Source organism: Aethina tumida, chromosome 1, assembly GCF_024364675.1.
Source record: "Aethina tumida isolate Nest 87 chromosome 1, icAetTumi1.1, whole genome shotgun sequence".
In the NCBI taxonomy this organism is placed as follows: domain Eukaryota; kingdom Metazoa; phylum Arthropoda; class Insecta; order Coleoptera; family Nitidulidae; genus Aethina; species Aethina tumida.
In genome coordinates this window covers 6,160,072-6,183,597 of record NC_065435.1, presented here as the reverse complement: position 1 = coordinate 6,183,597, position 23,526 = coordinate 6,160,072, and the positions used below count along the sequence as shown (strand labels likewise).

Genomic DNA, 23,526 nt, shown 5'->3' with positions numbered 1-23,526 from the left:
TACTTTTTTATAATTTGTTAAATACAACGCCATAAAAAATATAAAATGACATGTAAAAAACCTATATCTGATCTAATTAATTCTTTTTAGTTTCTCTTAAAAATCAGACCTCTAAGTTTCGGAATTATTTTATATTATTAATTTTTTTTATTTAAATTTTGCATTAAAAAAATAATCTTAAAACTGTTTTATCTAATATTCTCTGGTTTCCCATTTTTCAGTATTTTTTATGACAAAACTAATTTTTGATGAAAATTAAATTACTTAATAATATAATATTAATTTTCAACAAATTAATTGAATTAATAAACGTTTTGTTAGGTTGTAACATGGTTAAGGTTGTTTACATATTTTTTTTTAAATTTATCCTGCACTCCATAAAAACGTTTATTTGTGTTATTTTTAAATAAAAGTTACATAATAATTAAAAGTCGCGCTCCAACTTCCTAACCACATCTGTGCGTCCGCAAAAAAACTCACACACCATGAAAAGCTCGAGATAAAATTGAGTATTCGCCGTATTTATCCGTATTTTTTTACCCCCGTTCCTTGTACGTCTCCCAGACTTTAAACAATGGGAGGCCATTTGGTAATATAATGAGCCTGACTTTTATTAAAATACTTAACAAATTTGGAAGTATCCTACATCCCGTGAGTGTCTTTAAAATGGCTGACTTATGGAAATGAAACTTTCCATTGTTTGTTCAATGTATTCCCTACCTCCCATTTTAATAAACTTGAAATATAATTTATAGTTGCGCTTAGAAACCTGATAAGAATATTTCTTCGAGTCAGGACGCCATTAAAGGCCACACACACACCTTTGTTTGTCGTTTTATATCGTACATAATTAATTTTACTACGATTATTAGTGTTTCGTCTGTGCGTGAGGCCGCCTGGTAGATTATCACTCCTTCCAGTTTGTTTGGAATGTGCCACTGAATAAAAACCGTCTTAAGCCGGGGCGTAAGAATTTACGAGACTCCCTTCATAATTGATTAATGGCTTATATTTAACTATGGTTTATTGTATTTTGGAATTATCATTAATTTGGCGTGCCACTACATTAGGTTGAAAGCGAAACGCTCGCCTATCTGCGTTTCCAACAGAGTGAACCACTATTTAAGCAACTTCATCAGATTGAAGTCCGTTTCGTGATTAGCAAGAAAAGCACATGCATAACCCCGTAATCGGCCATAATTATTTTCACACCTGATCTACGATCGGTATCATTACAAATTAACTAAATTACCAACATTACGCTCATGTGAAGAGCAATATACGGCAATATATTTGTTTATTAGTGACACCATGCCACCAAAGTGTCAATGTCACTTTGTAGAGTAAGGGCTTGTACAATACTGTCGACCTGATAATATAGCTTCAGAGCATCAGCATAGGCACAAAAACAAACACAACAAGTCATTGATGGATAAAGGGAATAATAGGGGTACCAAGTTAGACCCCTGTGGTACGCCCGAGGATGCAGTGTAAGTGTGGGATCTAAATCTCTCAATTAAATTAATAAGACTATCACTAAGACCAAAAGTATCAAGTTTGTTCAACAGTATAGCATGTTTAGACACTTAATAATTATAAAATTATTTTAAATTAATAAGAAACATTTCTTTAACAAAATGATTAATTTTTTAATTTGTTGCTCTACATATATACATGTATCTTCAGTGACGCATCCACCTGATAATATTAATCATGTTGATACAGCTCCAACAGCAAATCTATTAATATTTTTAGAGACAGTTTAATTGTTTTGATGCAAGGAGTGGGAGGGCAATATAATCGTTTATTAGTGAGACCATGCCACCAAAGGGTCAATGTCACTTTGCAGAGTAAGGGCTTGTACAATACTTTCGACTTGATAATATAGCTTCAGATCATCAGCATAGGCACAAAAACAAACACAACAAGTCATTGATGGATAAAAGGAATGATAGGGGTCCCAAGTTAGACCCCTGTGGTACGCCCGAGGATGCAGTGTAAGTGTGGGATCTAAATCTCTCAATTAAATTAATAAGACTATCACTAAGACCAAAAGTATCAAGTTTGTTCAACAGTATAGCATGTTTAGACACTTAATAATTATAAAATTACTTTAAATTAATAAGAAATATTTTTTTAACAAAATGATTAATTTTTTAATTTGTTGCTCTACATAGATACATGTACCTTCAGTGACGCATCCACCTGATAATATTAATCATGTTGATACAGCTCCAACAGCAAGTCTATTAATATTTTTAGAGACAGTTTAAATGTTCTGATGCAAGGAGTGGGAGGGCAATATAATCGTTTATTAGTGAGACCATGCCACCAAAGGGTCAATGTCACTTTGTAGAGTAAGGGCTTGTACAATACTGTCGACTTGATAATATAGCTTCAGAGCATCAGCATAAGCTAGACTACAGCATAAAAACAACCTCAACAAGTCATTGATGAATAAAAGGAACAATAGGGGTTCCAAGTTAGACCCCTGTGGTACGCCCGAGGATGCACTGTAAGTGTGGGTTCTAAATCTCTCAATTAAATTAATAAGACTATTTCTAAGACCAAAAGTATCAAGTTTGTTCAACAGTATAGCATGTTTAGACACTTAATAATTATAAAATTATTTTAAATTAATAAAAAATATTCTTTTAACACAATGATTAATTTTTTAATTTGTTGTTCTACATAGATACATGTATCTTCAGTGACGCATCCACCTGATAATATTAATCATGTTGATACAGCTCCAACAGCAAGTCTATTAGTATTTTTAGAGACAGTTTAATTGTTCTGATGCAAGTAGTGGGAGAACGGGAAAAACGGGGGAAAGAGGGAGAAGACGTGAACATGTGTGAAAAATGATGTGAGAAAGTGATTAAACATGTGGTAGCCGTTGTAATTGGGCAAGCAATGGTCAGTGTTATGAAGACGAGGGAATAACTAAAGGGAATCACGTCCCCACTTGACAGTGACAGATTCATCCTCTACACCGATGGGCTACCGATTTTCTTTTTCTTTGTGCATTTGAACATTGTTGGTCAGCGAAATATTACCAAATAAATTCGCCGTTCTTATTACGTGCAAAATTCAATTTAGCGCAGACAATGCAACAGCCCAGAAACAGCGTCGAGCTTAAACAGAGGCAAAACTCTAAGATTACCATATGTATGGGATGCATTAATTACACGGACAGTAAATAAAGTAATTTTGATAAAGGTAGACCAATCGGAAGGTTGGAACTGAAGCTGTGCGAAACGATTCTCGTCATCTTTATCTTACACTTTCATAATTTTACGCCATGTGTAACCATTTGTAAAGTACACATGCAAAACGTGAGTTGTGACGTTTTAACTGGCATATATATATATACGGTATTTATAAATTTATGTGCATAAATTTGTGTTTGTGCATATTCCATTAATTTTTAGTAAATACTGTATGGAGATGCCGTTTCTTGCGGATTTTATGATAAGACATAAAAGTTGAAACGTTTGTATGTGCGCTTATTGTATTTCAAGCATATTAAACTGATGATTTTCCATGCGAAAGAAAGTAAATCATAAATCAAAACAACCTTATGCTCGTTTTATTTTTTGATGTTTAATGTTAATTTCAACTGTTTCAAAGTTTATTCCTGATGTCATAAAAAATAATTGTGATTGGATTTATGGAAAATATACTCGTTCTACTGAAAAATATCATAATTAAATATATTTTAAAAATAATTAATAATAATTTTTAATTAATTACTGTTTTTGTAATAATTATATTTTATATAAGTCACTATTTTATTTGTTATTCTAGTTACCAATATCATTGAGAACATTTTTTATAAAATAAAAAACACATTGTTATAACATTTTACTCCAAATATTTGTTTATGTTCATCTATTGGTTCTAGTCTACATATCCTCAAAGTTTTTTTCATTTGAACTATCAAAAATGTCGTACAAAATACGCTTTTTTATTTCAATTTGTAAATTGTTTATATTATTTTAGTGTGTCTATAAAAAAATCAAAAATGAAAAGATGATTAGAAGAATATTGTTGACATAAAAAATAATTATATGAAATATTCAGTTAAAAGACTGAATTTTCTGAAAATATTTTATTAATTCAATTGAAAAATAGCAAAAAGCTTAATTATATATAATTTAGGAATAACTAGTAATAATAACTTTTAATTAATTAATTATTGTGGAATCAATTTATCTCATAAATTGTAAAAATAAAATATATTTTTATTTCTAATCACCATTTTATTAGTTATTCTAATTTCGAATACCGTAAGATATATAAATAAGAAATAAATTGATATAATTTTTTATTCTAATTATTTATTTATTACGATTTTTTATCAATTTCCCCTAGTTTACAGGTCCACAAAGTTTTTTAATTTAAGTTGATGAAAAATGTCAAACAGCATGATTAAATATGTCTTTTTTTTTCATTTTAAATCATAATTATCATGTATTTTTAGTTTTAGTTTATTAATTTTACTTTAAACTGACAATCTCAGAGTTTCTAAAAATCTATCTATCTATCTATCTCATAAATTGTAAAAATATATTTTCATTTCTAATCACAATTTTATTAGTTATTCTAATTTCGAATATCGATAAGAACATTTATGAAATATTCTGTTAAGAGACTAAATTTCCTGAAAATATTCTGATTATTTCAAATGAAAAATGGCAAAAAGCTTAATTAAATATAATATAAAAATAATTAATAATAATGATTTTTTAAATTGTAAAAATAAAATATATGATTAGAAAAATCACTCTTTTATTAGTTATTCTAATTTCGAATATCGATAAGAACATTTTTCTTATAAAATAAAAAATAATTTTTTATTCTAATTATTCATTTTTTACAATTTTTTATCAATTCATTTAAATTGACGAAAAATGTCAAACAGCACAATTAAAAATATTTTCGTTTTAAAGTAAAACTTTCTTTTGTTTTAAATTTTTAATTTTAATTTTTATTGACAATCACAAAGTTTCTATAAAAAACCAACCATAAAAAATAATTACATGAAATATATAGTTAAGAATGAATTTTCTGAAAATAGTTTTATTATTTATTTTGAAAAATTGCAGAAAGCTTGATTAAATATTATTTAGAAATAACTAATAGTAATGATTTTTAATTAATTACTGTTTTATTTTTGTTAATTATATTGATTATTATTTTTGATTAATTATTGTAAAATCAATTTATCTCGTAATGTGTAAAAATAAAATATATTTTATTATTTATTCTAATCTCAAATATCGATAAGAATATTTTTTAATTAAAAATGTTATAAGAAATATATTTTTTTATCCTACTTATTTAATTTATACGATTTATCAATTGCTTCTGGTTTATACGTTCTCCATTAAATTGATAAAAAATGTCAAAGCCACAATTAAATATATTTTTTTTATTTTAAATTATAAATCTATAAATATTTATTTTAGTTTTAGTTTTTTTAATTTTAATTTTTATTGACAGTCATAAGAGTTCTAAAATAAACAGTTTTTGTAAAATTAATTTATTTTATAAATGGTAATAATAAGACATTTGTGTTTTTCAACATTATTTTATTAGTCTCTAATACAATACAAAAAAAATTTTATCATTTTCCTGCGAAATATACACCAATATTTTAAATATAAGTAAAAGCAATAGTATAATTTTAATTATTTAATTATAATTTTAATTTTTATTGGCATCCTCGAAAAATGTCTATAAAGAAAAAAATAAAAAACTCAGAAATGATTAGAATCATCTTGGTGACAGGAAAAAAAATTATACGAAATATTCAATTAAGTGATCGGGTTTCCTGAAGCATCTTGTAATTTACAGATTTAATTTCTTTAATGTCTCCCCTGTGCCTGTTCATTTGTAAATTTACACAAGTAGTCCGCTTAAGAATTACTGCCCTATAAATCTAATTTATTATCGTGTATTATTCACCATTTTATTGTCCTCGATCCGCATAAATGTTAAAATTAATAAACCATCACTCCGGAACACGCATATATTTTTTAAAGGTATTTTATGTGTATCAAAGGTTATGTATATCTGGATGTCAATTCCGGGTTTTATTCGTAGTGAAACGGCAATACGGCATATTATAATTTAGAGTAGTCTTAGATATATGGGGGCACATAAAACTCCAAGTTTGTGATAGACAGTAGTGGAGCACAGTGCACGTTGTATATGATGAAGTGTGTGAATGTGATAGGGCGACACGTATTGATAAATTTCATCGGTTATAAAACGAGTGCGGCATCACTTGGATGTAAAATTTTAACTTGTCACGGAATATGCTTATGATATGGCTTAAAAGTAAGCCAAAAGGCTCAGTTCATTCCATTCACTTGTACCTACAAACATTTGTAAACAGGCAATTTTCCTGAAAGCTTCTAAAACGGTACGGCAAGGTAACACAGACGATATGTGTAGCCAGATCTTTTAAAAATGTAGTGGTAGGTCGTATAGGGTCAAAACGTGAAAAACACCCTCTTATATCTGCCTTGCTCTTTAAGAATTTTAAACACTTAAAGTGAGATATGAAGATCTGACGTTTCTTACTTTCAATTACTATATGGTCCGGCTATTTACTACTATTGCTATCGCTTTCCTTTTATTGCCCAATACACTTCTACATGACAACAGCCGTTTAAAACCGACGTAAATCTCCTTTACATCTTACTTTAATTTATCACTCAAAAATCTTAATACGTTCTCGATGATATCAAATCAATTAAGGGTAAAAATAAATTACAAAACTAACAATTTATTTATTAAAAAACAAATTAAAACCATAAAAATATTCCTTCAATTTACTCTCAAGCTCTTTTGCGTATAAGTTAGCCTCTTTTTAATATCACATTACATCACTATTTTAATTTACGGTCCTCCTATTTAAAAAACTTTAATATGTTTTTTATGTCAACTTTATTAAATCACAACTTCTTTTTATTTATTGATCCTTCGTGTTTTTCACAAAATAACTTTTTCATATTGTCTCGTTTTAAGTTAATTTCTAATTACTTTTAGAAGAAATGCTTTCCTTGACCTTTTCCATCGACAAAATAACAAGAACTAATGATTAAACAAAGGAAATAAATTATACAAACCACAATTTGGTGGTTTTTACGTTTGGTAATGTATTAAAAACTAAATAAAAAGATCTAATTAATTCCCAAACAGTCCAGACTATTTTAACACAACATTAATCACACCACTATTTTATTTTACTGACCTCTATATTTTTGACTTTATTACGATTTTTTTATAAACCAACAGTTTATTAAACCATACCGCGTTTTTATTTGTTGATCTACCACATTTTCCACAATATTTTTCATATTGCCTCCTTTTATTTTACATTTAGTCGTAAAATTTGTTCAAAGTTTAGTTTTTGGGTTAATCAGTCAACCTACAAAGTAAAGGCCCTTTAAAGAAAAAATGAGCAATAAATATTGACTTTTTGATGTAAAAAGTTTCAATGTTGTTTTAATACATTAGGTTAATAAATAAGTTTGGTGTCAGTACATAAAACAAATTACAAAAACTGAGGATGATTTAGGGTAAAACAATTGCTTTGTTCTTGATTATTGGTGCTAATCTATTAAACAAGTAAAAGTCTAAAAAATATACTTCCAATTTATTCTGTAATTGTTTAGACTTTAACAATACATTAATCAAACCAGCATTTTATTTTACTGTCCTCTGCATTCCTGAAGACTTCTTTACTATTTCTTAAATCAAACTTTGAAGTTTAGTAAGTCAGATTTTTTCATTTTGTGTGATTAAAAATTTTATTCACAGATTAATTTTTAGATTAATCAATTTTTAAAGCAAATTTAAATATTTTATTTTTTGATGTAAAAAAATAATCGATGTTTTAATCCATAAAAAAATACATTTATGTTTTGTATTTGTTTATACACTAATCCAAGAAACTAATTAAAATGTCAAAGTAAACTGGACACTGTTTTTATTAATTTTATTAATTATAACTAAATTATCAATCTCATTTTCGTTTTAATTTTCGTATATTTTCAATATGCAATATAATTTAATAAATACTTAAATATTTGGCGGATGCGCAATCATTTCATTAACAATACGTACCGACAAAGTTATGTTAAATAATGGCAACCTTAATGCTGGTAATTATATTTTGAACATTCAGGAAGAATATGTTGTGCCACGTGCTACTTATATTGGCCCAAATTTTTATTAATTTCATTGAAATTGGTATTATGACTTGGCCAGCCCGTAGTCCAGACCTTAACCCCATTGAACATATCTGGAACATTGGGAGACGATTAAGGGACCATTCAAATAGTCCAAAGAACTTAGAAGAAGTGGACCTTCTTGTTGAAATTCGAAATATAGATGGAAATACCTCTTTTTAAATAAAATTCATTAATTTATATAAAAATCATATTTACTAGTTTCCCATTTTTTAGAATTAAATTATGTTTAGGTTGCCTTTGGGATAATTCGAAAGAAAACACATTTTTATATAAAAATATATATATTTCCCATATTCAGAAGAAATTAATAATGATCAATTATTTATTAATTTTGTAGCACGTTATTTTCTTGGAGTTTCCGTCAGTTTACACTATTTAACATTAATCTCAATTTTGTTTATAAACCATGATCTTTATTAAGTCACTTTTTTATTTATTGATCCTCCACCCCGTCAAAAATGTGCCCTCTCATATTATCTCCTTTTATTTTACTTCTGAAGTGTCAAAAAAATTTTGTTTACACTTTTATTTTTGCGATAATCAATTTTCAACGTACATACGATCAACCTACGCGTTACAAACTTCCGAAAGAAAAACATAAGCTGGAAAAATTTTACTTGACTTCACCTTTTGATGTAAAAACTTTCGTCGTTGTTTTAATGCATAAAGCAAATTAGAGGAACAAAGGATTATAGTCGAATAAGAGTAACGGAATAAATTACGAGAATCTCAGTTTGTTGAGTTTTAATTTTGTTTATCTATTAAAAACTGAATAAAACACGAAAAATATTTCTTCAGTCCATTCCTGCACAAATATTTACGTCACTTTGTCATTAATAGGTCGACGTGATACGTCAAAATAAATTCAGTTTATTTCGTTCATTTTTATAAATATGAATACAACAATTGTATTGTTTTGCAGCTGAAAATATTAAGTTTCAATTGTTTTTAAACAAAATAATAATATTTACAACTTCAACAATATCATGTTACAAAAGAAATTGTAAATTAATAAATATAAAACATTTTTCACTGTGAGATATATTAATTTTTAAGGGAATATTTATAATCACCTCTTAATTCAGTCCTAAGTCCTGAAGTCTTATTTATGTAACACATTGTATAGTTTTGGCATTAAAAGGTTTCTCTACTAATGCCCTTAATATTTGCTTCACTATTAAGCAAATTGATAATTAACTTTTTTATTTTACTGAGTAACAAGCTTAATAAAAATTCTGAATGACCCAACTTTTGATGTAAAAATTTTCATGGTTGTTTTAATACATTTTAACCTTAATGAATAGGTTCAGTATCAGTGCATAACGCAAATTACAGGAACAAAGGATTGTTGTCGAGAGTAAAGGAATAAATTATGAAAATCACAATTTGTTGTGTATTACCAGTTGAATTAAAACCATAAAAAGATTCACCTAATTTATTCTCAAATTCTTTTATCCACGTTTCAGACCCTTTCAGCAACATATTTATTAGGTCACTATTTTATTTTACTGTCCTCTATATTTTTACATGCTTTTTATGTAAAGCATCAACTTTATTAAACCTTCCCTTCAGTTTTTACCTATTGATCCCGTATTTTTGCCACAAAATCCCGTTTTATTTCAACTTTTGGAGTGCTGAAAAATTTCGTTAATCGTAACTTACATGTGCGTTAAAAACTTTTACTTTTAGAAAATTTTAACTTGATGTCACCCTTGACATGAAAGTCTTGTCGGTGTTTTAATGCATTAAATAACCTTCCGTATCAATGCCCTAAGCATAAACAATATCGTCGATCGTGCCTGGACGGTGATGTAGAGTTTGGATCTCGGTAATAATTTTCTCATTAAGTGTCGCTTCTATGGTCTGTCATGCGTTTAAATTGTCCTGCGTCTTAATGTAAGTACATCCATTTCGGTTGACCTAGGGCTGTATTATTGGAAATACCGGCAGCATACGTATGTATACGTGTACGTGTAGAGGTGGTTGTATTTTCAGAGAACCACTACATTGTCGTCGGAGCGAGTCCTTTATGGTGAGATCTTTACTCCACCACTTCCCTCTATGTGCTAAGCATTTACATGTCAAACAATCGTATATTAGATTTCTCCAACGGTGTTGTATGATAACAAACTAATGAATTTATGGAATAAATTAAATTGTCTATTTGGGAAATGCGGTGTTAATACAACACGTAAGAAATGGTACCGATGCAATATATATCTTTATTGATCCATCCGAATTCTGATTATTCATAATCTAGTTATTCCAGATGCGATCCTATTTTAACTCACCGGGATGCGAAAATTAAAGCATGCAAACTAATTCAACCGTCTACTCGAAACACAGACAAAACTTATTACATCACATGTGTTACGAATTATTTTTATGGCTACGTTTTATAAATATAACTGACGGATTTCTACATACGGTGGTGGAAAACAGTATAGAATATTTATTTACTTATTACCAACGTTTTCCCTAATCAAATCAAAACAAATCTAATTTACTACAAGATAAATCCATTAATCACAATAATCATAATATTCACATGTTTTTACTTTTTTTTAATAAAAAATTAATTTGGTCAGGATAAAAGAATAGATATTTTAATATTTTGTCGTGTAACCTTTGGCTTCTATGACTGCTTTTAGACATAAACCAGTTTCCTATGATTAAACATGGTGGAGAAAGCATTATGGTTTGGGGATGCTTTACTCGTTCCAAAGTTGGACCCTTGATTCATATGGAGGGTAAAATGAATCGTTTTCAATATAGGGGCATATTGGAAAACACCATGTTTTCATTTGCCGAAGGAGAAGTGCTACTTCGTTAGATATTTCAACAAGACAAGGATCACAAACACACGTCTAAAATTATTAAAGAGTGGTTTCTAATGAAAAACTTCACTGTGCTTGAATGGCCGTCTAAGTCCCCCGATCTAAATCCTATTGAGCACCTTTGGGAAGTATTAGTACCTAAAATATGCCAATCAGTGACAGAAATATTCGAGCTATTGTTAATTTTTTATGAATATTAATGAAATATTCCATACTTTTTTTTTATTAAAAAAAACTGAATATAATAATTAATCATTGTGGCTGGATCTTGTAGTAAATTAAATTTGTTCAGATTCACAAGAAATTAAGGAAAATATTAAGTAACACAAGTAAATAAATTCTCCATACTTTTTTCCACCACTATAAATAAAAATGATACCGGAGTGCTTCGATCTTGAATGGACCACATTGTACGTACACTTTGAACAACACCATAAATTTTTACACCGCATAATTATTAATAAAGATAAAAGTATTAAAGTGAGTTTGAAAATAAGAATTTAGAGCCCGATAAGCAAAATCTAGTAGCTGAATAGACATATTGAATAGTTGGTTATCTGGGTGGATCTCGGAATCGGAGGGTTCTTTATATCTCTATTTTATTTTCACTTGAATAGAACATCCATATAAAAATCTTGATTGATATAAGCCTTTATCTACGTTTCGGGAACTCAACAGACAATTAACAATTACTTCTGTGTAAATTCTTTCGTTGCCACTTTGATGGAGGATAATACGGACGAGAAGAGATCAATTTACGGCAGCGTTTACTTATATAGGAAAAGAAAAAAAAAACCTCTACACACGGAAATTTCGGTGAAAAAGCGTTTCTGATTATAAAACGGGATCCAAAGTGTTGATAAAATACATCTGTGTTTTTTTGTATGAAATTTCCCGACATAATTTATTCGCTTTTATGATGTAAATATCTTGAGGTTATTCTCCTTTATATTTCAGTAAGAATTGTTGTGAATTTTTGAAAGAATCATTTGCATAAAATCATGTTTTTGAATGTAATCGTTGTTTGGTTAAAAATGTTAATATAAATGCATTTTTTGTTCGGTACATAAATTAAAATTAATTAAAATTAAAGGCACACATAAAAATCAAGTAAATTGAAGCAGAATTCGATGTAAAGGACAGAAGGTAAGCGAGGGTAAATAATTTTGTGGTTTCAGTACAATAAACTTTTTAAAAACATTATAGTAAATGTAGTAAAGCAGTCGAAATTTAAATTGAATTTAATAATTCAGAGTCCACATCAGAAAGTGTTTTTCAATAGCGGTTTATAAATTCCTGTGGGAAATTTTCCCGAATCCCGATAGGCCAGTACGCCTCTGGTTGAATCCAAATATCTTAGGGACGAAACCTAACCTTATTCTCCCCAAGAAATTTACACAAGACATATTAAATATCATTTAAAACAGCCCAGTTTATACACTACGTCACATAAACTTTGCCACAATTAGAAAACAATTTATTTTCGCTAATCTAACGATTTTTTAATAACGTTGTTTTGGGGCACTTTCGCTTTATAAAATACTTACTGTTATCGCTCCAAAAGTTGACTTATATTATCCTTATCTGAATTCATTCTCAGACATATTAAGTTGATAAACTTTGTTATAAATATTTAATAAAAGCAAAGATTTAAAAAAATATATATCAATATTTTATATTAAATTAACTAATATTTTTAAATTTTTGTAACTTAAATTTAAGGAGTAATTTAAAAGAGAACCCTTAAAAAATTGAATTTTTATTAATACTGAACAAATTTTTTAATATATAAGCAATATTTAAAAGTTGACTTATTTACAGTAACGAAAAATTTATTGATATCATGGGCTGCTCCCAAATTATTATTTATTTAAATTTAATTTTTTTTTTAAATTTTTAAGCTTAATTTTACAAAATTTACAAATTTAAACTTGTATATTTTTTATTTAGTTATTTTATTATTAACTCAGATTAATAATTTTATTTTTTATTTTTAAATTTAATTTTACAAAATTTACAAATTTAAATTAATATATTTTTTTATTTAACTATTTTTAATTTTTTTATATCAAATATATAATATAAATATTTTCTTAAATATATAAACTTAAAATAATTTTATTTTTTATTTAAATTTTTTTTTTTTTTTTTTTTTGGAAATTAGTTATTTTATTGTTTTTAATCTTATTTTATTAAATATCATAAACTTAATAATATCATTATTATTTTTTTAATAGTTTTTTAGTTGTTTTTAATTTTTTATATTTTATAAGCTGAATTCAACTACTTTATTATTTATTAAATTGATTGTTTTTATTTTTTTATTTTTATTTTATTCGTTAATATTAATTTTTCAGATTTATTTTCTATATTTAAACTCAGTTTTATTATTTTTTATACAATTTGTTAATCTTAGTTTTTTAATGTTAATCTTGAAAATTTAAAATAATTAAAAATTATCAATTAAATTTAAAAGAATAAAGTTATTAACATTTATGCATTAAGAACAAATTTAAATTCACACAACGAGAACAAATTTAAATTTACCAATTAAGTAAATTTTTTTGTATCCAATTTGTTATTTTATTTTTTTATTTAAAAAGTACCAATTAATAACTTTAAAAAAATAATAAAATTATTAATTTAAACTCATAATTTTATTTTTTTAAACTTAATTGTTAAATTTAAATTTTGAAAATTTATTTTTTTCAAACGTAGAAATGTAAATATTATTATTATTTATTTATTATTTAATTTAATAAATAAATTAATAAATTTTTTAAAATTTAAATTCATAAAACTGTATTTTTTTGGTAAATTTAAATTTTGAAAATTATTTTTTTTCAAATATAGAAATGTAAATATTAATATTATTTATTTAATTTAATAAATAAATTAATAAAATTTTAAGAAATTAAAAAAATACCAAAATTATCAATTTAAATTTATACGTTCGTAAAAAATTAGACTAGAAAATTTATATTTACCAATTAAATTAAAAAAAAAAATAAAATTATTTATTTTTGATTTTTTCACTCACTGTTTTTCTGCTTAAAATTGCAATAACTAATTATTACTTATTTTAAATGAAAACGCCATAAAATAAAATTCTGCGTAGAATGGTGGTTCCATTTGATTTTATTAATAATTATATTAAAAATAAATTTGTCAACATTAAAATTGTTGGTAAGACAGATATTTTAGTTTGTGTCCATATGTGAAGTTATTTTGAAAAAATTAAATATCTAAGAGACAAATAAGAATAGGAAAGTAATTAAATATGCAGTAGATGGAGAATTTTACGTGGAAGTAAAAATGTTATTTTATTATTTAACGTTAAAAAGTATAACTTCTTTTTATGTAGGTATCATAAGATGTTTTGAAGATAACAATAGAAAAATAAAAGTATCAATGTACAGCTTAAAGAACATAATAATAAGTACCAATAATACAAAGAAATCGGTTTAGATAAACTTCTCTTAATAATAATAAAAAGTATCGGTTTAATTTTTTTTACTATTTCAAGTAGTATTTCTATTGAAGCACCTTCTAAGAACCCTCCAAATAGTTAGAAACAGTTTACCAAAATGATCAGTCGGGATTAAAGAAATAGAATTCAAAAAGTTATAGCTTACATTATATTTTATATTCCTTTAATAGATTTTATGACGCATATGTTAAAAAATACATAATCCGACAAATGAAATATTCAATTTTTATTGGCGTTAAAGAAGTGCACTTATCGATTATCAGCAACTCAGCAAAAAGCATTCCTTATATACCACACGAGATTGTTCAATTTAAGGCAAATAGTCCAATTCAATAAAATCTCATATTTTACCATTTTGTAAGTTTATCGAGGAGATTGCTTTTTAAGTACCGGACATTCTTTTACTTTGAATTGATAATATCCAACGGGTGTCCTTTAAGGATTTGCTCACATTTCACAGTAACGTGCAAGTTTATTCAATTTAAACTTGTAAAATTGTATTTACGCAAATTGTGCAAATCGTATGCGACATAAACGATCATTTCTCAATTTCTCTTGTCGCAAAACAAAACTTTAAACTGATAGTTTGTTTCAGATCAATCAGTAACGTAGTTTGTAACAACGTTTATATTAATAATAGACAATTAACGTACAGCAAACTTTCAAATCATGCGTTTCTAGTTCTAAAAATGTACGACTATAATAAAACAAGGGGCACAAGTTGATGATTGACGAGCCAATCGATAGAAAGTGTTAAATTGTATTTTTTTCCATAAAAATAATGTAAACCGTGATGGATAATTTGAAATGGATGTCATGGTTGAATATAAAACAAATTCCACATAAAACACCATTAGCGGCGTATTGGTCGGATAAAAAAAAATTAAATAGTCCTGTGTCAAAGCTGCATACAAACGCAAAAGGAAAAGTTACAATTATTTACGTCCCCTGAATTGTACTCCAGGGAAATCGATGTCTATTTGCACTGTGGCTTTAGCATGGCTAATAGTCTAATTGAAATCATTCAAATAGAAAAACAGCCGGGTTGAAAAACAACATATTGTTTTCATATGTGAATATATATTTTGCGTTGTCATTCATCATCATCGTTTTAATTTAAATCAAACCAGTCAGATATACTTTTATTCAATTAGAGGGTGTGATGCGCACATGTTATATCCATATATTTGCATTAAAAAATATCATTATAAATATAAAATCAGCTAAGATGGAAACTGTAACTTTTTTCATTTATAATCCGATTTTAATGATTAATAATTTAAAAGGTAGACGATTAAAAATCTATACATACCGTAAAAATCACCAGACATTAATACAGTAATGGCCATATATAGTACGAAAAGGGTTTGATCCATCTGAATCCTGAAAGAGACATCATGAGCAATAGAGACAGTAAATGTCCCACTACGGGACAAACTTCTACTGTCTGTCATGCATAATGTCTCTCTCTAAATTCAGACGGGCCAAACGCTTTTCCTGCTGTATATATAATTCCAGTACCTATAACGTTGAATGAAACTGAAGTCAACGTTAAAAAATGAACTCCGTACCATTACTTTGACGTAAAAATAACTAAAACAGACAAAATCAATTTTGGAATGCCCCGTATAACTGAGTGGTGTCATTAGTAAACAAAATATGACAAGGAAAACTCAATCTATACGTCTTGTTGAAATAAAAAGTTACTCTAATTGTGAGAACTAATATTTTGAATCTTTATACATTTCAGTAAAAATGTACTAATCAATATATCCACATTTTTTAAATGTAAAAAATAATATACTTGAATTTTTTCATCTATCTTTTGAACTATTCGTCAATTTTTTAAGAAGGGGCAACGCATATTTAAACATAAACCCCCAAACTTGTTGTAGCAGATCGTTGGAAACTTTGATGAATTCAAATGTGTTAATTTGTGGAATGTGTTTCAGTGGTGCAGTAAAATAAATCAGGGTTAATATGTTCTATGTAGTAAGGTGTTATTTCCTTTGTGAATATTAATACGATAGACGTTAGTGCAGCAAGCTGTAGTTTTTTTCATTAAAACAACATTACATGTAACATTAGTTAAAGACAGTTAATTGTAATTAGACTAAGCCCCGTATCAATATCAAAGTGTAAAATGTGTTTAGATTATTTCACAGACAGGAAAATCCTTTTAATAGTTGAGGCTTTAATTGAAATAATTGCAATTTGAATTCTAATGTAAAACGGTCCGATATAGACATGAGAGTTTAACCATAATGTAATTTAGAAGTCATCTAATAAAATTCAGCTGCCCATCGAGTGTCCATGCTTCAATTGTTCAACCGCTGGACGTGATTCGACGATACTTGGTTAATTTTCTCACATGTCATGTGATTTGTAACAATGAATCAACTGTATTGCCGCCCTATTCACTTAATTATATTGTCTTCTATTCACACTAACGCACAAGGGCTTAATAAACAAACCTGCCCATTCGACGATTATCCTTCCCTTTTCTATTATTGTTCATTTGTATAACGCAAAAAATGACAACCATTCAAGTTGATAATTTAACTGACTGCACTTCGTTTCGTGTAAAAATAAAACATGGGAGGATGAACCATTTTCGACCCCTAACTGTAAGAGCATATAAAAATGAGCAGAAACAATAATTTGAGAGGACAGAAAGCAGTAGTGGTCATATTTACAGCATTAAATAAATATATAAAAATCCCTTTCAAAATTAAAGTTGCTACATTAATGTATAGGTCAATTCAGACAAATATGTGTAACATTTTATGGAATAACAATATTGTAGGTTGTATAATAGTGTATAAACCAACAATAGTAAATTAATATTATTATATTAGTTAACATTAAATAAAAGAATTATGGTTAACATATTCAGTATTTTAAGAAGTAGCTTTAATAATAACAACTATTCCATATAAAAAAACTAAATATAAAATTAAAATAAGAGGAAATTTGGTATACTTCCATCCACTTCAGGAAATGCTTTATACTTTGGTGTAGTTAGATTTTACATAAAAAAATTGTTAATATAATATTTTCAATTTCATGTCTAAAAATTACTCTGTAGGTTATGGTTTTGGGCCAAAAAACGTGACATTTTGTATATAAATACATATTTTCATGTTTTACAATTGAAAAAAAAATTGTCAAAATCAGACAAAAAATACAAATTTTAAGGGCCACACTGTATACATACAAACATATATATTTAACTTTAAACTTTATCTAAATTTTCATTAAAAACAAACAAACAAAATTTACCTTAAACTTCTTAAAATGTTATAAGATATGTTGCTTCTACAATTAAAATACTTAACCATTTAAACAGAAATAAAAAACTTACCGGAAATTTCTTGAAGTCTGCATAAAATCAGCCCACGTTGAAATCACCTTAATCAGTCAGAATACGTAAAACACCATACGACACGTTTACATAACAAATATAGGCGAATAATACTTAAAAATCGACGAAAGTCGCGGACGCGTCTTATTCGAAACATAATTTGTAAACAATGCATCTGATCACCGTCGACCAATGAGGATGCAGAACACTGAACGCAGGATTCCTGGAAACGTTAAACGGGTAACCTATTTAATTTATTTGTACTTATTTTTATAGTATATTTATAAAAACCACGACGAGTAACATTTAAATACATCAATTAGATCGAATCACTTTATGTTTATATATCATATTTTGTTATTAAATCAAGTGTTAATTTTTATTTTGTGCAGTTTGCGCCATGGCAAATTGATAGCCAACTTTGAAAAATGTAAGGTTATATTTTATATTATTTACTCTTATAATTAAACGCCTCATATTTAATTCGAGTGAAATATTTCAGGAAATTTGCTCAGATATTCATAAAATCTTGACTTAAAACCACTCATACCAATCAAAAGAACCAGATGTAGTGAGTATTAATTCAAATTATCATATTTTAATACACTAACTACTCAAAAAGTAGTAATTTTTAATTTGAATAGTTTAAATTGAGTATTTGTTTGTTACATCTGAAAACAACAAGATTTATAATAAAATTAAACTTTTTAATATAACATAAAAATATCAGTTAGTTTTGTTTTAACTTTTATAATAAGGAGTATGTTTTTAAAATTTATTTAAAATAAATTTAAAATATTTTTACTAATAGGATTTTTATAGATCTATCCCATTATTATTACATATTTGATTTAAAACTTGTATTTACAGTAGTGGTCATTATTATGGCAACTTTCTAAAGTGATAAATATTTTAGCCACAACTGTTGTTAATGTGAACTGTTAAATTAATATTAATTTATTTTTGTTGTTTTATAGAGTATTATAAAAATGTTACATATATTTTTCTGAATTGAGATAAACATAGATATAGAAACTTTAATTTTGAGAGGGATTTTTAATGATTAAATCTGTGTCCTAAATAATATCCTTTTTGTTTTATTATTTTGGCCCATTCTCCTGGCATAGACTTGACCTTTTTTCGAATATACAACAAGTCTATGTTCCTTCAAGCTTCTTGAATTGTTGTAATGAGTTCATTTAAATTTGTAAAATTTTGAATTTGGTTATAAAAGTGATCTCCCATGTTTTCTATAGGGTTGATGTCTGGAAATTGGGATGGACAAGACAAAACGTCCATGCATTAATGTTTTAACCAATGCTTTACAATTTTGGATTTGTGTTTGGGATCGGTTTCATTTTGAAACTGTTATTAAGAGCATCATTTCTACAATATATGGAAGCAAATTGTTGTTTAATATATCCCTGTACATAAATCAATCTAAGGGGGTCTACGACAGAAGAATTGAAGCATCCCCATAGCATAATTGGACCACCACCATGTTTCATTGTGGATATAACACACTTTTTGTGTAGTTTTGTCCCTGTAAGACATTCAACATAAGCAGAACCATCATTTTTTTATAAATTAAATTTAGACTCACTATAACTCATCAGTCTTGTTTCTGTCAGTCTTGGTAAAGCTTATTATAATTTTTCTGACATTTTCACTTCGAATAGTGATTAAATAATTATAATAAACAAAAGACTTTTAGTAAATAATCTATTTAAACTCACTGAGAGCAGTGAAAGACTATAAAGTAAGAAATTGATATAATTTTGTCCATTGAAAAATAAGAAAGTACACAACTTTTTAAAGAATAAAATTAGTTTGACCAGTTGCATTCAAGTTAATATATTGTACCAAACAATATTATTCAAATACATGTTTGTTTTTCTCGACTAGTAGGATAATTTTATTTATACACGATTTCCCCTAAATTTTTCAAATATTATATATAAAACATGTTTTTAACGATTTTTATATTCATGAATTTATTATTATGGATTTCATCAATTTCCCATGAATAAATAAATGCGATACCTGTAGTAATAAAATTCTGCAACAAACGAATTTAATATGGCCCGCATAAAATTGTACATATTTAAGGGCACGATCAATTTTTACGACGTCAAATAAGTGTCAGCGATTTTTTCGTCTCAAGTAATTGTCTTAATTACAAGCGACATATCCAAAAACATTATTTTTTACCAGGGGAAGTTAATACAGTTGAAGCTTGTTTAGTTCACCATCTCCAAGCAATATGTCTCAAATTGCCGGTACGTTGGCCTTTTTTTCTTTTCCGTTGACGTTTTATTCCTTCACGGTGGTTGCTTTCAGTTTTATTAAGCCCTGTATCTGTCTGGGAACAGGATGAATGAGACTCGCGTTAATAACAAAACCAACGAATTGTGCGTACATAAACGTAAAAGCCTCTAACTGGGAAAAAAGACGGGCATGTTTAAATTCTATTGGATAAATAATTTACGCGGTCGCCGCTCGAATTGCGGAAGTCAATATTTAGTTATGGTATGTGATTTTTAAAATGGAAAAAGTGGACGTTTTATGGTGATTTATGAGAATGCGCGACGTAAATGCATATGCATGCACTTGGTCGTGGCTGAAAAATGGACAATGGTTAAAGTTTTAAAGGACTCGGAAGGGATAAGATGTGTGCGTTGCAATCACACGAATATGGCGACGAAAAAAAACAATTTACAAATAGAAGTGTATGTGTCTCCCTCCGCTAAGGCCTTAGTGTACTTTAGTTCAATAGTTACCTGTCTGCTGTCGCGTGGCTTTCTTTCATGAATAAAACAAAAGAAGCATCTAAAAGAGAACTGCCAACCTGATGAATAATGCCTTTAAATAAAGTAAGGAAACTTGTACCTTTTAAGGACTTACTTCATTTTTAAATATCCCCTAATTCAAATTTTTCATTACGTCCAAAGTTTGGCCTCGTGAGAACCGATCTGCAATCTGGATACCTATGCTGCAGCACCATTATCAATTTTGCATACGACAAAAATAGACTAAGGAACTGTTTAAAATTAACAACTGTAATTCAGTTGTTTGACACTGTTTTCGCATGGCAACTTGCCAATAAACATTTTATCCTATAATTCATCGAGCAAGAAAGAACTTAAAACCGTTGGAGATGTCTTTCAAGCATTACCTTTACATTTAAAATTACTTTCATTATATGCAATCAAATAAATATTATTTAGATAAATATTAAATACCCTTTACAAGCAAGAAAATTATTTATTTGTTACTTTTTAAATATAAAAGTTGATGCTTTCTTTTATAATCACTTTGAACCTGTTTTATTCAGAAGTGTGTCTTATTTAAAACTTATTTAATTAAATATTTTCCATCTATAGAAATTATAATGAGAGTGAATAAAAACAATAAAACATCATAAAATGAGACTAGGACATTTATTTCTTGAAGACACTTAAATGATTAGTTCAATTTAACATAATATTTTGTGTTCAATTTTAATTAATTTTAATAATTAATTAATTAATAAATTTTGGGTATTCGGTATTTTATATTTTGAAACTGTGTTTCGTTGTTCAAATATGGATTTTTTATGATTTGAAATTATTTGGCTCAGAATTATATTTCAAAATTTGGTTTAATTAAATATTATTCATTAAAATTTTTATGGGAAATCAAATGAAATCAAAAATTAATATGTTTTCTCACAAAATTTTAAAAATTTTTCTATTTTTAGAATATAATTCGGTTAATTACTTATTAAATTTGAAAATATTAAATATTTTATAGTTATTTTCGTTCTAAAATAAATGATTAGATATTATTCATCATTTGAAACTTTTTTGTTTAGAAATATGTTAAATTAAATATTTTTCATAAAAATTTGGATGAGAAATCAAATGAGATTAAAGATAAATATGTTTTCTTACCAAAATTTTAAAAATTGAGATACAGTTTTTCTATTTTGGGAGTACAATTAGATAAATTACTTGTTAAATCTAAAAATATTAGATTTTTTAAAGTTATTTGCTTTCTAATATAAATCACTAGATATATTTTATCATTTGAAACTGTTTGATTTGAAAATATGTTTCAAAATTTGGTTTAATTAAATATTTTTTATAGAAATTTTGATGAGAAACCAAATGAAATTAAATGTAAATATGTTTTCTCACCAAAAATTGAGGTAAGTTTTTCTATTTTGATTATACAATTTTATTAATTACTTGTTAAATCTGTAAATATTAAATAATTTATAGTTATTATCATTATAATATAAATGTTTAAATATTTTTTATCATTTGAAACTGTTTTATTTACAAATATGTTTAATTAAATATTTTTCATAAAAATTTTAATGAGAAACCAAATGAAATATGCCAAAATTTTAAAATTTAAGATAAAGTTTTTCTATTTTGGGGGTATGATTAGATAAATTACTTTTATAATTATTTTTACAGTTATTTATTTACCTTCTAATATGAATCACTAAACATTCTTTATCATTTGAAACTGTTTGATTTAGAAATATGTTTCAAAATTTAGTTTAATTAAATATTTTTCATAGAAAAGGGAAATTAAATAAAAGAGATTAAGAAGACATGAAATATTATTATCGATTAATATTTGTTAGTTACAAAATTATAAAAATTAAAAATATTTACTATCTGTGGTGTGTGTTGTGCAAATGATAAACTATGGCAACATAAATTATGAAAATATTGACTGACAACATAAAACGTCATCTTTTATTTATTTACCAGACGCTTAGCAAATTAAGCAAATCCTTCTGTTTAGTGAAACGGAGCGAAAGAATAATCGAATTAAGTGGTCCAGTGAACTTAATAAATAACGTAAAACTGATAATTAAGTGATTTGTGATATTGCGAATATGTTTAAACAAGATTAAAACGTTGCTGATTAATTTGCAGATTTTGCATATCTACAGAAATGCTTAATAATCTATTATGCTACTGTTTGTGCCCGTTTGATACGAAATTAAACGGAATATCGGGAGCACAACTAAGGGATATAAACAATAATCATCGACCTGGATCAAACATGAATCTATAGTGTCTCGAAGCAATTAACGAACTTCACATTAACATAAGACGAAGATTACTCCAATAACGTCCGACTATTATTGATGGATAATAAGTTTTGAAACCGTATTATTATTTTATGCAATTTGTTTTTTATTATACCGAAGGTAAAACGAGAATATTTAAATTTGTGCTTGCCTTTAATTTGTACATATGTAGATTTGAAATGCTGCACAATTTTCCTGCTTCGTCGTACGTGTGTTCTTTATACGTATTAGGTCGCTTTCCTGTTAAAGCGTGCACTAAAAGAAAGCAAGTCTGAAAATAAAGGACTAATTTTAATTCAAAAGGTAATGTTTGAAAGACATCTCGAATGGCTTTAAGTTCTTTCTTGCACGGTAAATTATTGGATAAAATGTTTATTGGCAGGTTGCCATGCGAAAACAATATCTAACAACTGAATTACATTTGTTAATTTTAAACAGTGCCTTAGTCTATTTTTGTCGTGTGCAAAATTAAT

At 27.0% G+C, this 23,526-nt stretch overlaps 1 protein-coding gene across 1 annotated transcript in view; it reads right to left on the bottom strand.

Moving 5' to 3' along the window:
- LOC109608352 (uncharacterized) overlaps positions 1-17,999 on the bottom strand; it is a 345,665-nt gene extending 327,666 nt beyond the window's left edge. The window contains exon 1 of the mRNA XM_049970885.1: positions 17,962-17,999. Within this exon, the coding sequence (XP_049826842.1) occupies positions 17,962-17,984 (23 nt within the window). The 5' untranslated portion in view covers positions 17,985-17,999. The remainder of the gene's footprint in view (positions 1-17,961) is intronic.
- Between the last annotated feature and the right edge of the window lie 5,527 nt (positions 18,000-23,526).